Source organism: Pollachius pollachius (genome assembly GCF_949987615.1).
Source record: "Pollachius pollachius genome assembly, chromosome: 15".
NCBI classification, from domain to species: domain Eukaryota; kingdom Metazoa; phylum Chordata; class Actinopteri; order Gadiformes; family Gadidae; genus Pollachius; species Pollachius pollachius.
The window spans coordinates 522,192-537,189 of NC_136948.1; the positions used below are offsets into that span (position 1 = coordinate 522,192).

A 14,998-nucleotide genomic window follows, 5' to 3' on the forward strand; every position below is an offset into this window, starting at 1 on the left:
CAAAGATCAAATAAACACAATGGAGAAACAAAGAGATAATGAAAGGAAACATGATTTGAATCATCGACCGCTGTCATGAGATGTTCTGGAAGTAGAGTTGAGTTTCCCTCGGTGAGACCCATCTATTTGGGCTCGCGGACAAAGACCTGATTATAATTCTGAAGGTTGACAGATCTTTTGTGATACACCTTGGAATGGAACAGCGTTGACAGAGGGGAGCCTGGCTTTGAGGTTCAACATTTTGGGGGGATTTTAGGGATTTTCCATAGCTTAGCGTGACAAAACACCTTATCTAATAAATGAAAGCCCAAAAACACCATGTGGACCAGAAAATACCCCTTTCATTGTGTCTGATGAACAATAAACAGAGCTCTGCGGCTTTGGGCTTATTCTATGGGGGGGGGGAGAAAGAGAGAGAGAAGATGTGGTTTAGCTTCATCATTGCAGTGACATGGATGTATACTACTTAACCGTTGCTTTAATCTTGCTCTCAGGTCACAGACTCTTTGTTCTGATTGAACACTGAGTATTCAGTTCAGTAATCGCATCTCTCATCCAGGTGTGTGTGTGTGTGTGTGTGTTCATATGAGGAGAGGGACATGAGAGGCATCATGCCTTGCATAATGCCTTCTGCATCATGTACCAAGGGAGGTTAGCCACTCGGATCCTCTTGCAGTCGATTGGCATCGACAAATGAGGGGGAAAGATAAGAGAGATGGAGGGAGAGGGAGGGTGGGGAGAGAGCTTCCCTGTAGAGGAGTCAATTACTGCCCCTGAATAAAAGCCAGACATGGCCCCTACCTTAGGGACATAACAATAGAGAAGGACATAACAATATAAATAGTCATAGAAGCCATTTGGGGGAGATGATCCAAAGAATATGTCCTGGAATAACAAAACAAAAAAGGAAAACCTATTTGGACGTCTGGTCACTTATAATATTATCATCTTCATATGTTTTCATCCCCCCCCCACACACACACACACAGCTCTATGGGCTGTGTCCAGTCTGCTCGTGTTTGCATATGATTTGACTTCCATCCGCGCAGAGCAGAGGCTGTTACCTGAGATGCATGATCTGCTGCTTGGAGCATTTAGCACCATGGCCGACTGCACGGCTGCCTCCCTGAACGGAGTGCGTTCAGCCGTTATCAGACGGCTCTGGGAGCTGAGTTAGGTCTCAGTGCAGCATGTCATCACTGTGCTGCATGGGAGTGCAATCCTAGATCCTAGAACCCCGGCCACACAACATAATGTAGAAACAATGCTGATTAATGGCTTATGAACGCTGGCGGGACTGTAAACGCAGGGAAGAGGGACGAGGGACGAGGGACGAGGGACGAGGGATGAGGGACGAGTGAAGAGGGACGAGGGACGAGGGGAGAGGGAGTGTGGTCGCTACAGGGCAGTGGACGCGGGAGTGGCGCTATAATGAAGTGTACAATGAGTGCATCTGGAAGGGGACATTTAGCGTAGCCACAGTTAATGGGGAAGGCAAGGCCCATCACACACACACACACACACACACACACACACACAGCGTCCCTGCCATGCCTCTTGGGCATCAGGAGGAGCCCGTTGTAAATGCATTTGAACGGGGGAGCTGAAGTGCAGGCCCACCGGTCGGCGTAGGGGGGCCATGCCTCTGGGGGCGCCTGACGGGGGCTGACCACCGCCTCCCACAGCGGTACCCCCTGATAGAGCAGCGCTGGGGGTCACTGGAACCCTGTCCTCTCTCCTGTTCCGTTAGCCTGTGGACAGACGCCCAGACGGACCCCAGGCCAGGGACCAGCCAGAGCTCCCTGTGTCTGGTTAGAGCGGGGGGACACAGGGGGGCCGAGGTCTACACCGAGTATTAGTATAGTATAGCTACTAGATATAGTATAGCTACTAGATATAGTATATCTCCATCTCTACGGATGTTTATGATGGAAGACAAACCGTATCCAAATCGGGGGGGGGGCACCTCCATGAAAACACGTGTGAGTTTGAATATGGAAATCAGTGAAGTGTGCGTCCTTTTAGTGTTACAACACCACACGTCTGAACATACAGACAGTCCTGTTTTTCATGCACCTTTTACACGGGCCCCTAGAATGACAAAACCACACGCGCCCCTAGAATCCCTAGGCTCACTGTCCCAATCCAGATGTTCAAAGCAGCGCTGCGTGATTGTTGATCACCAAACACTAGCTGGATTCACAGTCAACAAACCCCACGGCGCCTGGTTGAAACTGACTCCCACTTCATTCTGACATTCATGTTCATTTGGCCTTCATAGTTCTGTACATCCCATCTTATTGACGGAGGTCTGAGGGGCCCCACAGGCTGAGGGGTGGAGCACTTGGGGCCCCACAGGCTGAGGGGTGGTGCACTAGGGGCCCCTGAAGCTGAGGGGTGGGGCACTAGGGGCCCCACAGGCTAATGGGTAGAGCACTAGGGGCCCCTGAGGCTGAGGGGAGGAGCACTAGGGCACTAGGGGCCCCAGAGGCTGAGGGGTAGAGCACTAGGGGCCCCTGAGGCTGTGGGGTCCCATAGGGGCCCCTGAGGCTGAGGTGTCTGACTAGGGGCCCCTGAGTCTGAGGGGTGGAGCACTAGGGCACTAGGGGCCCCTGAGTCTGAGGGGTGGAGCACTAGGGCACTAGGGGCCCCTGAGTCTGAGGGGTGGAGCACTAGGGCACTAGGGGCCCCTGAGTCTGAGGGGTGGAGCACTAGGGGCCCCTGAGGTGTCCCACTAAGGGCCCCTGCTGTCAGCCCTTACCTGCACCGTGGGGGAGGAGCGGTGTTTGCGTGTGGTGGTGGTGGACATGGTGGTGGTGGTCTCGATGAAGGTGGTGGACATCTCTGGGGGCGTGGCGGTGGAGCGGCCGGAGCCCCCGGAGCCGGGGCCCCCGGAGCCGGGGCCGTCGCCCACCAGGCGCACGCTGCCGTTGATCTTGACGTTGGCGTTGCCCTCGGCCGCCATGTTGAGCACCTTGAGGCCGTTGTAGTAGAGGCCGGAGAGCTGGCCCTGGAAAGGCCGGGCGCGGTCGCTGCCCCCGATGGCCACGCTGGCCTGGGTGTTGAAGATGGTGAGCTGCCGACCTGCGGGGGAGGGCACCGCGTTAAAACATGTTCTCATCGCAGGTACAACTATATCATGGTGTTCACTACACACATTGTCTACAACAGCTAGAGCGTTTCTGCTCTATGTCATCGTTAGGGGTCAAGAGAGCGTTATCCATGACTGGAACAAGTTAATCCACCGGTACCCAAGTCAATTGTCCACCAACTTGGTAGACATTGGATATTAATATCCCCAAATCATTACAAAGTGATACTGTTACTGCTAATTAGACAAATCTGAAGAACACTCATAAGTATATCTATATATATTATTATAACATTTGCACATCATGCATGTCTGCCATCTTTCATTCCGATGCCGTTTGTAACTTTTGCAATGTTCTTTAATGCTCAAGTTGTTGAAGGGACTTGTGAAATAACATTTAGATTACAAAGGCATAATAACCATACAAAATTTATCTTTTTAAGAACTCCCAGTCCCTTCAACCATTGATCAGTGACAGAGATCTTAATGTGATCCTACTTAACAACTTCTTTAACAGCCATGCATGAATAAAGCAAAACTGTGAACTCTTAATGTTAGAGTTTAAAAATAGAAAAGCTCATAACTGAGGCCCAGGAAAGAGCAAGAAGCGACAAGAGTCAATGTGGGATAAGGTTAGTGTTAGGGAGAGGGCTAGGGAGAGGTTAGGGTTAGGGAGAGGTTATGGTCAGAGTCAATGTGGGATAAGGTTAGTGTTAGGGAGAGGGCTAGGGAGAGGTTAGGGTTAGGGAGAGGTTAGGGTCAGAGTCGATGTGGGATAAGGTTAGTGTTAGGGAGAGGGCTAGGGAGAGGTTAGGGTTAGGGAGAGGTTAGGGTCAGAGTCGATATGGGATAAGGTTAGTGTTAGGGAGAGGGCTAGGGAGAGGTTAGGGTTAGGGAGAGGTTAGGGTCAGAGTCGATATGGGATAAGGTTAGGGAGAGGTTAGGGTTAGGGTTAGGGAGAGGCTGTGGGATAGGGTTAGGGTTAGGGTTAGGGAGAGGTTAGGGTTATGGAGTGGTTAGGGTTAGGGAGAGGTTTGGGTTAGGGTTAGGGAGAGGTTAGGGTTAGGGAGAGGTTTGGGTTAGGGTTAGGGAGAGGTTTGGGTTAGGGTTAGGGAGAGGTTTGGGTTAGGGAGAGGTTAGGGTTAGGGAGAGGTTTGGGTTAGGGTTAGGGAGAGGTTTGGGTTAGGGTTAGGGAGAGGTTAGGGTTATGGAGTGGTTAGGGTTAGGGAGAGGTTAGGGTTAGGGAGAGGTTAGGGTTAGGGTTATGGAGTGGTTAGGGTTAGGGTTAGGGAGTGGTTAATGAGTCAATGGGGGATTACCTTTTTCTTGTAGCCACTCCTCTACTGGTCTGGCGTATTTGAAAGGAATTTTCTTATTGGCCATTTGATAGCGTTCAATGTCACTGTTCCCTTTAGAAATTTAAGAAAACATTTATGAAAAACATTTATAGAGCAAATATCATCATCATCATCATCATGACACCATTTTTATAAATTCTTTAAGTGAGGTTATAACCTTTTTAGTTTTTATTACATTTTATTAGGAGAAAATGAATTAGTTTACATTAATCAATACGTGGCAACATAAACTGGCCATGAACAGTGAAACCTGGCCAATAGCAAACGTTCTGGGCTTTACCAGAGTGATGTGTGTAATGAAAGACTAGTAATTGAGGGGGGGCGGGGTCGGGGCTCTGAAGGGGAGGGGCTGTGCAAATGAAAGCAATCGTCCTCCAACAAGCGGCGCTTTCCTCTGAATGCTCTTTGGATCACAGGAGGCTTGTCGAGTGGAAGGCAATGGGTCACATTCTGTTTCCCCCCCACATCCCCACGGCCCACATCCCCCACCACTCACATCCCCCCCGTTAACATCCTCCCCTGCTCACATCCCCCCCGTTAACATCCCCCACCACTCACATCCCCCCCGTTAACATCCTCCCCTGCTCACATCGCCCACTCCTCACATCCCCCACGGCCCACACCCCCTACCTCTCACATCCCCCATGGCTCATGGGGGATGTGCCCCCGCCACACTGAACCAACAGCGCCTGCTGCCCCCTCTGAGCTCTCTGTGTGAGGACGCTCTTCATAGAGCAGGTAGTGGGGGGGCTGAACGTTGGTGATCGGTTTACAACACGTCTGCGTTATCAAGCCGAGACGGGCTGAGAGGAGCAGAGGCTTGAGAAGGCCTCCGCTGAGACGAGGGGAACACTAACCGACAGTTAGAGTCGGAGGCCTTCTGTTCTGTCAGCCATGCTGGGCTGGCCGCACAGGACGCTCAGAGACACGGAGAGGACCGCTGAGAGGACCACTGAGAGGACCACTGAGAGGACCGCTGAGAGGACCACTGAGAGGACCACTGGGAGGACCACTGAGAGGACCACTGAGAGGACCACTGAGAGGACCACTGAGAGGACCACTGAGAGGACCGCTGAGAGGACCTCTGAGAGGACCACTGAGAGGACCACTGGGAGGACCACTGAGAGGACCACTGAGAGGACCACTGAGAGGACCACTGAGAGGACCGCTGAGAGGACCACTGGGAGGACCGTTGAGGTGGCCCCATCATGCTCATCGACTGATAGCCGGATTCTAACTCAGCACAACAAACGCGTGCAGTCGCTCGGTTGTCAATTAGCAAATATCTGAAAGTCCTCCATGAAATAAATCCCTGGTTTGGTTCAGAGGCCTTAAAGCCTCCCCCCTGTTCTTTATTGAAGGCAGACGCCCAAAATGTCCAGTGGTGTATCTACCCCCGTCCCAGTGGTGTATCTACCCCCGTCCCAGTGGTGTATCTACCCTCGTCCCAGTGGTGTATCTACCCCCGTCCCAGTGGTGTATCTACCCCCACACCAGTGGTGTAACTACCCCCACCCCAGTGCTGTATCTTCCCCCACACCAGTGGTGTAACTACCCCCACCCCAGTGCTGTATCTACCCCCACACCAGTGGTGTATCTACCCCCGTCCAAGGGGCGTATCTACCCCCACCCCAGCCTGAATCTACCCCCACCCCAGCCTGAATCTACCCCCACCCCAGCCTGAATCTACCCCCACCCCAGCCTGTATCTACCCCCACCCTAGCCTGTATCTACCCCCACCCGTGCCTGTATCTACCCCTACCCGTGCCTGTATCTACCCCCACCCCAGTGGTGTATCTACCCTCCACTGCCCCAGCGGTGCACTACTTGAGGATCAGGCAGAGCTCTGGGCTGGACCAGAGATCACTGACTGATGCCTGAAGAGGAGCTCCGAGTGAACAGAACTCCCGTATTACAGAATGTTAGTGAAACCCCCTGAAGCAGTCGAGGGGCCTCAAAGGGACCTAAGGGAACGCCCCCCCCCCCCCCCCCCACTCTAAAGGCCAGCAGTAACCTAGGAGGAGGGCAAGGCACCTTTATTTATATAGCCCTTTCCCTACACGAGGCAGACTCAAAGCGCTTCAGGAAACAAGGCCAAACAAGCATCCCCGGATGACATTGTGTTCAGATGCTATGTTCCCCTGTTGTCGTCAGGGCTTTGGAGCTGTGCTACGGTACAGGAATGCCGTATGGAGCGCTACACATAAGGAATGACATGCTGTCAGTAAAACCCTGCTTCAAACCCCTCTGTTCCCATAGACATCCCCCAGTGGAGCATCAGACCCTACGCCTGTTGGACCAGTGGTGTTATCTGTTCCCCTCTACCTCCTACTCAATGTGAGCATGGCTCTTGTCCACAGCGTTCCTACTCAGGTTAAACGAGCTAGAAGAACAGGCCCTCAATGTTTTGCAGTCATAAGCGATGCTGCTGCTGCTGCTTCTGCATTCAGGGGCCGAAATTATGCAATATAATAACATACATTATGTATCATGAATAATATAATTATATACTTTAAAGGTGTTCAAGGTTAAAGCGGAACAGGAACAAACTGGTTTGGCGGAGATGTTTAGAATGTGTGCTGTTAATCACTGTATCCAGCGCATATTTAATGGCCGCTGCTGATTGGCTTGTAGGGAAGACCCTGGATTGGAGACAATGTGGGAGCTGCTTGAAAAATATGCTGCATACTTCTGATTGGTCGATGGCAACATGTCAAGAAACGGACCTGGATATGTTTTGATTGTGAGTCCATGTCCAGACTCAACAGAAAATTACAGCGCCATCTTTGCTGTGTAGAAACAAAACTGATGGTTGAAACTCCATCAGCTGGTCCTAGTTCACATCTTTCATGGCCTTTGAATGAATACTTTATTTTTTAACATTTCCTGTGGGGTTCAGGCTGTATTTCAGACTGAATAAATGAACGTGACTCAAATGATGTTCTTCAGTGTGTTAATGTGTGTGCTCTTTGAGAAAACTGATGGGGTCATAATTCTGTTATTAAAGTTAGTGTCAGGATTTGTAATATCACAATGTGAGCTGATTTATTTGCAGACGTTGTCCAGTCAGTTCAAATTTGGAAATTAATGATATTGACTGTCAATTGTAGAAAGTACACTGTAGAAAGTCCATAAACATAATTGTCTTTCTATATTATTTTTTAAACATAAAAGGCACTTGTATTGAAGATCATGGAAGGCAACATTAGCATCAACCATTCATTTGTTTAGTTGAGGTTTTAGTACTTTTCTTCTGGAGAGTTTGATTCCAGAGGTTGCATGCTGGTGATCTGATTAGCGGTGTCCAGGTGAGTCCTTACCTGTTGGGAAGTGTTCGTTGATGGACCAGTTGTCCACCTGCAGCGTGGCGTTGCCTCCGTTCCTGGTGAAGCGCACCACGTGGTACTTCCCATCGTTCACAGGTGTGCTCGTCTCCTGGACGACGATGTCCACCGTACCGATGTTGAAAGTCACCCCGATCTTTCCTTGTTGCTGTAAAACAAATACAAAACATTCTTTATGAGCAAACACATCTACCAAGTCGGAAAAGTGGATTTCCATGTAATATGTGAATATGCAATGCGTTGCATATTGAGGTTATGTTAAAAATGTCAAAGAAGAATTAAGAATTGTGCGTGAAATATAAACACATATTTAAATATGTAATTCTTTCACAGAACTTTACACATGCAATTTATTCATATTCATGATGTTGGCATTTTGTTTAAAATGGGGTTACACTATAATCACTAGCCAGGGGTAGCCAGTCTATCAGCCTATTCTTTAACATGACTATGCGCTTCTTTCAGGACCATGATGATGTCTCTGAAGATAGCAACGAAAGGAATGGTGAGAATCTCTCTAAAGATGGCAATGGCAGGAACCATGAGAATCTCTCTGAAGATAGTGACGACAGGAACCATGAGAATCTCTCTAAAGATAGAGATGACAGGAAGGAACCATGAGAATCTCTCTAAAGATAGGGATTACAGGAAGGAACCTTGAGAATCTCTCTAAAGATAGGGATGACAGGAAGGAACCTTGAGAATCTCTCTAAAGATAGGGATGACAGGAAGGAACCATGAGAATCTCTCTAAAGATAGCGACGACAGGAACCATGAGAGTCTCTCTAAAGATAGAGATGACAGGAAGGAACCTTGAGAATCTCTCTAAAGATAGCGACGACAGGAACCATGAGAGTCTCTCTAAAGATAGAGATGACAGGAAGGAACCTTGAGAATCTCTCTAAAGATAGGGATGACAGGAAGGAACCATGAGAATCTCTCTGAAGATAGCGACGACAGGAACCATAAGAATCTCTCTAAAGATAGCGATGGACGTGCACCACGCGCCTCATGGACCCTTCATGGATCCTTCAGGCCAGATTCAAGGTTCCTGATAAGCAGGCAAATCCCATTCGATTTTATCACACAATTATGCAGAATGTGTTGGCAACAAGGACACATGCATCTTACGTTGAAGTTATTGTTTAAAGAGGAGGTTTTTGCTTTAGCTTAATGTTTAGATTGAGCCTGGGTGAGAAGACTAAGTGTATTACATCTAAGTAGGATTTTGTATATGGCATGGTGTTCATTGTGATTCATATTGTTTGACATTTTATTATAAGCCCACACTTGCTGGATAATTATAGTGTGTAGGACACCTAAATAAAATCAATCAACCAATCAAAGTCTATCCCAAAGTTAGGCTCATTATTCATTCAAAAACGGAAAGAAGACAATCATTTTTACACCGCTAAAGATATTAAGCCTGCAGACAATCACTAAGCTTGACAGGTTGGTAAATATTTCAAAAGACCAATTAAAATACAAAGGCACACAATCACTTTCTCATAATAGGTGTATGACTAACAGGGCAGGTCATGGTGGGACAGAAGCACACCACGGCCTCGCTCTGTTTAGAATGCCTCATGCATATTCTGTAAACATAATAGGAGAGGCGATTTCACTCTGTCACCTGCCAAAGAAGATAGTGTTCATAAAGAAGAGCGGGAATGCCCTGTGTAAATAGAAGATAATATGTGGCAGCAGCAGCATTTTGATTCAGTTACCCAAGGGAGATTGGAGAGAAAGAGAGAGTGAGAGTGAGAGAGACAGAGACAGAGAGACAGAGAGAGACAGAGAGAGAGAGACAGAGACAGAGAGATAGACAGAGAGAGAGACAGAGAGACAGAGACAGAGACAGAGAGAGAGAGAGAGAGAGAGAGAGAGAGAGAGACTCCCTAGTCTTGTCCACATTTGGTTTGCAAAAGAAATGACCCCACCATAATAAAACATAACTTTTATTGTAAGTTAAGGTGGTTCTGCGCATCGACTGAGGAGAAATCACCGTTGCTATACTCTCTATAATAATGGCATAACATTGTTTTATTTGTTTCCTCTATCCACAATTGTAATAGCAACCCACACAAATGCATATAGGTCAGACCTCAAAACAACACAACACTTGAACTGGGCAGTTTACATAGATAATCTTGCCAAAATCAAGCACGCTGTGATTGTTTTGAATGTGATACTGACAGCGTTTATGAGAGCTTCGTTCCAAGGTCATTCTGCTGATACCAGCTGTTTGAAGACATAAACCTTTGGAGTACTGGGCAGGGGCCAGTCAGTCTATCTCCATCCAAACAGGCAATCACTAATTCACAGAGGGAAGCTAGTTCGTAAACCAATGGAAGATTAACTGAAGAGGTCAATGGGCTGAAAATGAACGTTATCAAGGGCTGGTAAACGAAAATAAATCACAGATACTAAAGGGAACAAAACTGGTGAATTAATATATCAGAGAAATAAAAAAAAAACGCCCAAATAGGTAAATGACAATGAATACATTAAAACCTTAACAAATAAAACCTTAGCATTTATTGAATAAACTCTTTTGTATTCTTGAATAAAAAGCCTCATGCTGAGTTGTGTTATTTTAACACAGGCTCTGGTGAATGACAATGAACATTTACAACATTGGAATCTAATTAGAGACAACCCCTTGAATGGCGATATTGTAGCTGTACAACTTCACTGAGTGAGAACCATGCTGTCTGTCTGTCTGTCTCCCTGCCTCATAGTGTGACGTTCCCCAGGCTTGCCTTGTCAGTCCTGTAAACAGTAATGGAGCTTTCCGTACGGCCCTAGCAGCTGGAACGCTCCAGCTCCTCACACTCTCTGAGTAATAGCTTGACCTTGTGTGGGAGTAGTGCGCTCTGGGTCTTCAAAAAGAACAAATGCATCCCCCTCTCATTTGTTCTGGGTAAAGATTACATGATGTAATTATCCTCATTTCAAATAAAAACACTAAAATCTAGGAATTAAATGTTTTCACAAAATGGCTCCAAGAGCACCACTCACTACATTTGTAAACTGTGAGCATTATAATCATAGTGCAAACCTCGACCTTAACCTGACACAGCTACAATTTTGGTTCATTTTATTAAATAATTACATTTTCTTTACATTTGGTCTTACACTAAATGGTATGTGTGGTGAATTTTTTGTTTAGAATATGTCCTTTAAAGATTCTCTCCTTGCTTGGCAGTATACAGGACATGGTATTTTTGAACCAAAATACAGGTTTCTACAACAACAGATGAATAGAAGTCAGGGACAGATGATGTAGCTCCTATCACCGATTTTTAAAGAAAATAAACATTAAAGAAACAAATGAACGTTTAGGGAAAGCAATGGGACTTTACACATGCATATGTGTAAAATGAATTGGAGGCCAACAATGTGTATTTAAAAAGCAAGTCAACACTGAGAGAACGCCACAGATGTAGCGTAGTCATCTTGGTATTATAACAGCAGGTCTGACGGACAAGTTGCTCCTCCACACTTGGTCAAGTTCGCGTGGGCCAAGCAGCCCGCAGCTCAAACACACACAGTATGCTACGTATGGACGCACACACACCGCACACCGCACATAGGCATGCATACACACACACAGGCACGCACACACACCGCATACATACATACACGCACGCAAACACACACACACAGTACGCTACGCAGGGACGCACACACACTACACACAGTACACTACACACGCACGCACACACAGGCACGCATACACACACACACACACACACACACACACACTCACACATACACACACACACACACACACACCGCTCTTTAAAGTGTAAATAACCCTCAGGGTTGAATCTCCTGATATTCAAATGTGGCGGAAACTCTAGTCTAGGGTTAGGGTTAGAAACTCTAGTCCAGTGGTATTCACTATTTTTTTCAGGAGAGCCGCACTGACAGGACGACGTCAACAGGCGAGCCATTTTTACCGCAAAGTATCAAAAGCTATAAATCCAGTCATAAATAAGTATGCCTGCTTAATAATATGTCCTCCCTGAAGCAGTATTTCCCACAGAATTTTGTGAAACTGTGGAGGGAACCCGGTCCTTAGCGGGGTCCGGGGGCATGCTCCCCCGGAAGAAAATTTGGTACCTTTTAACCTGGAATGCATCAATCTGGTGCACTTTGAGAGGAAAATTAAGACTTGTGTGACTGTGTGCTATTTTCTGGAATAATGTGGAGACACTGGGTCACATAACATGGAAGCTATTGAAGAATAAGTTAATAAGAATAAGTCCATCCAAAGAGCACATTCTCTCTTGTTATGCAGGAAAACCGCCAATCTGGCAACCCCGTTGTCAGCGTAGAGCCGAGCAAGTTTAAAAATATTTTCTAGACAAGGCTATATTTCCACCTTTTAATGCCGCTGTTGATTTATTTTTTAAATAATTGTTTGTATTGTTTTTTTAAATATCTATATTCACTGCATGATCATATCACTGTATATTTCTACCGCCATGCGAGCCGCAAATAGAGGCTTGGCGAGCCGCATGTGGCTTGCGAGCCGCGCAATGAGTAATGCTGCTCTAGTCTATTTAATGACTTGCATTAAACAAGGCCAATCAATAAAACTGGAGCTCAGGCCAAATACTGTGGCTAAACATCTTTATGAATGGGAGCTTTTCTGTATGGAGCTGAATTGTATCTGCTTGGCCACAGCTCGTTATAGTCTTACTAAAGGAGTCCCTTGATGTTTGTAGAGATGACTCTAGGCACGGCAACATTCCAAGCCCATGGAAATCTGAATTTCATTTTTATTCTGAATTTTTTAATTATTACACTGAATTAATGCAGCCCGTGAACGCTAGCTTGTAGCAGCTAACCAGACACAGACTGTTGGAAGTCAATGTGTGTTTTTCACAGCAATGATGCAATACGATTGGTTCACGTTCTTCCAGAGCGGATGTTCTCCCGCCTCTGTACCGCATCGGCACCTTGTCCTGCTGCCAAAGAATGTAGGCTTACGACCGGGGCCGTTTGTCTGGATATATCGTCTGTTTGAACGCAGCATAAGACTACTAATGCTGTCTTTAATCAACTGGGACTAACATGTTTATGCATTTCCTTCAGAGTGGATTCCCTAAGGTGATGTTCAGGTTTTTCTATCTGACTAGGAAAATAAAAATAAGGGATAAATAAAAGATCTCAAGCATTTGTAGTCAAAAATGATTTCTGTACCAACATGTGTGCCTTAGGGCATAACGACACACATATGCTACGGTAATGGGGTGTAACAAGACATCAACAAAAGTACACAATATCCGGCTGGGGCGATAAAGTGAGACAGAACAGGAACGCGCCCTGAATGCCTCTGAACGGGACGCTGATGGGCCAATAAAATGGGACTGGTTCCAAAGAGGGCCCGGCCCCTGCTTCATCCCGCCCTCCGAGGCCTCCACAGGGGGCCTCCTGAGAGAACAGCCTCCACGTGGAGGCCTCCTCCACCACAAGGCTTCCTCCACCACAAGGCCTCCTCTACCAGGAGGCCTCCTCCACCGCGAGCCCTCCTCCACCAGGACCAGGGCTCTCCCTGAACCTCCTCCTGAGTTTCTATCCCACCGACCTACCCGGCCCTCCCTGAACAGGAACCTGCAGATCGATGGACTGGCTCTGACCTTTGTGGCCCGGGCAACTTTTCATCTGTCCTCCGTTTATCTCCGTCCAAGCTCTGAACGCAATCTGCAAAGAGCAGCTCAGGTTCTCCGCACTCTCCTGAGCCCGCGGGCCCGTTTACAGAGCGCCGCCCGTGAACAGGAAGTGGACCTTGGGGAGGGTTGTGTTACCCCGAAGCTCCTCCTCCATCGCTGCCTCCAGAAGCGGCCGGAGCCACAAGAGATCCCAGCGATGGGAATGTCTGGGTCTGATTATTGGGAGTGATGGTAGAGCGGGAAGGGGCTAAGTGATACTCATTCATCAGTCTGGGGTTCTGGGGTTATGTAGCTGTGCTGATTCAAAAGTAAAAAAAGGACAAAAAGCTGCTTTTACGACACAGTACGACAAAGTGTCTCAGTCGCTAACAGAGTGCTGCTTTAAGGGCTCTCCAGAGGGGTTGGCGTTAACTAATGAAGGCTCTTTCACCTTTTAGGTAGCCAGCGATGTGAGGGGCGATGAAGGCCTGATCTCCACAATGTCCTAATTCTTCAGATTGTTTAGAAATGAGTTAGCCTGGTCCTACCAGACTCTCGGGTGTCTGTTGAAGTTCAAAACTATTGGATCTGCCCAGTGCCACTCTGGATCTGCCACAACCAATCGCTAACGTTTGGCCAGGAATCACGTTGCAGGCAGGCTGTAAACAAACCAATCACCATGCGTGAAGATGTCCGTCAACGAGAGCTGACTTTAAAGTCATTGATCCCAGCCACTCCCTCTGTTCGCTGATTGGATGCAGAAAATTTAGACGGAGAAAACCCACTAACATACCTTAGACCGAGACCTAGTACTGAAGGGGAATTCAGATTGAGCGGTAATTAGTACTAGTAGTACCAAGTACTTAGACGGGCGGAGCCAGGCTAGAAATGAGTCAGGAGCGGTCGAAAATCGATCTTCATATCAAGTTCAAATCAACGGGACAGATGAATGAGAGTGTGAAAGATGGAATTTCACTCACTATTTGCCGAAGGCTCCACTCAAATAAGAGCTCTTAAATCTTCTAATTTAGATAGAGCAATGGGGACGATAAAAACAAACTGGATCAGAGGGTCATTAATTCTCCAACCTCTGTTGACGGTATATACTTGTGTACCACTTTTCCATACATCCAAAGCAGCTTGTAGGACACACACACACACACACACACACACACACACACACACACATTAAGTGTGTACATAATAGTAAAAAACTGTCTCCAGCAGATCATAGGAGACTCCCAGGGCAGTGGATCCCCATGAGTGTCCCCCCCCCATGCCTTTGTGTTTCTGAAATAGGTGTGGAGCGATGTATTTAGCTTATGGAAATGATTCACTGTTGCTACATTTCCTTTGTCACTCATAAGCCTCTGCAACCAAAGTCATAATGTGGTTATTTAATTACCCAACGGTGTGGTGCAGTTAACTGCAGAGTGTAGGAGGGAGGCTGCACAACGACATCAGTACAGCCCTCTGAGGCACGGCGCAATGTAATTACATGTTCAACTGAATCCAATTCCTTTGAATGTTATGACCGTTACG

At 47.3% G+C, this 14,998-nt stretch overlaps 1 protein-coding gene across 3 annotated transcripts in view; it reads right to left on the reverse strand.

The window, feature by feature from the left end:
* Nucleotides 1–14,998, reverse strand: part of nrxn3a (neurexin 3a) — a gene marked incomplete at its 3' end in the record, with an annotated part of 139,230 nt that overhangs the window by 16,063 nt on the left and 108,169 nt on the right. For 2 of the 3 annotated variants that reach the window (XM_079752066.1, XM_079752064.1), the window contains exons 14-16: nucleotides 7,770–7,941; nucleotides 4,411–4,500; nucleotides 2,762–3,084 (exon numbers count right to left, since the gene is read on the reverse strand). In XM_079752066.1, coding sequence (XP_079608192.1) covers nucleotides 2,762–3,084; nucleotides 4,411–4,500; nucleotides 7,770–7,941 — 585 coding nt within the window. The remainder of the gene's footprint in view (nucleotides 1–2,761; nucleotides 3,085–4,410; nucleotides 4,501–7,769; nucleotides 7,942–14,998) is intronic. The other variant, XM_079752065.1, reaches the window with a different exon arrangement.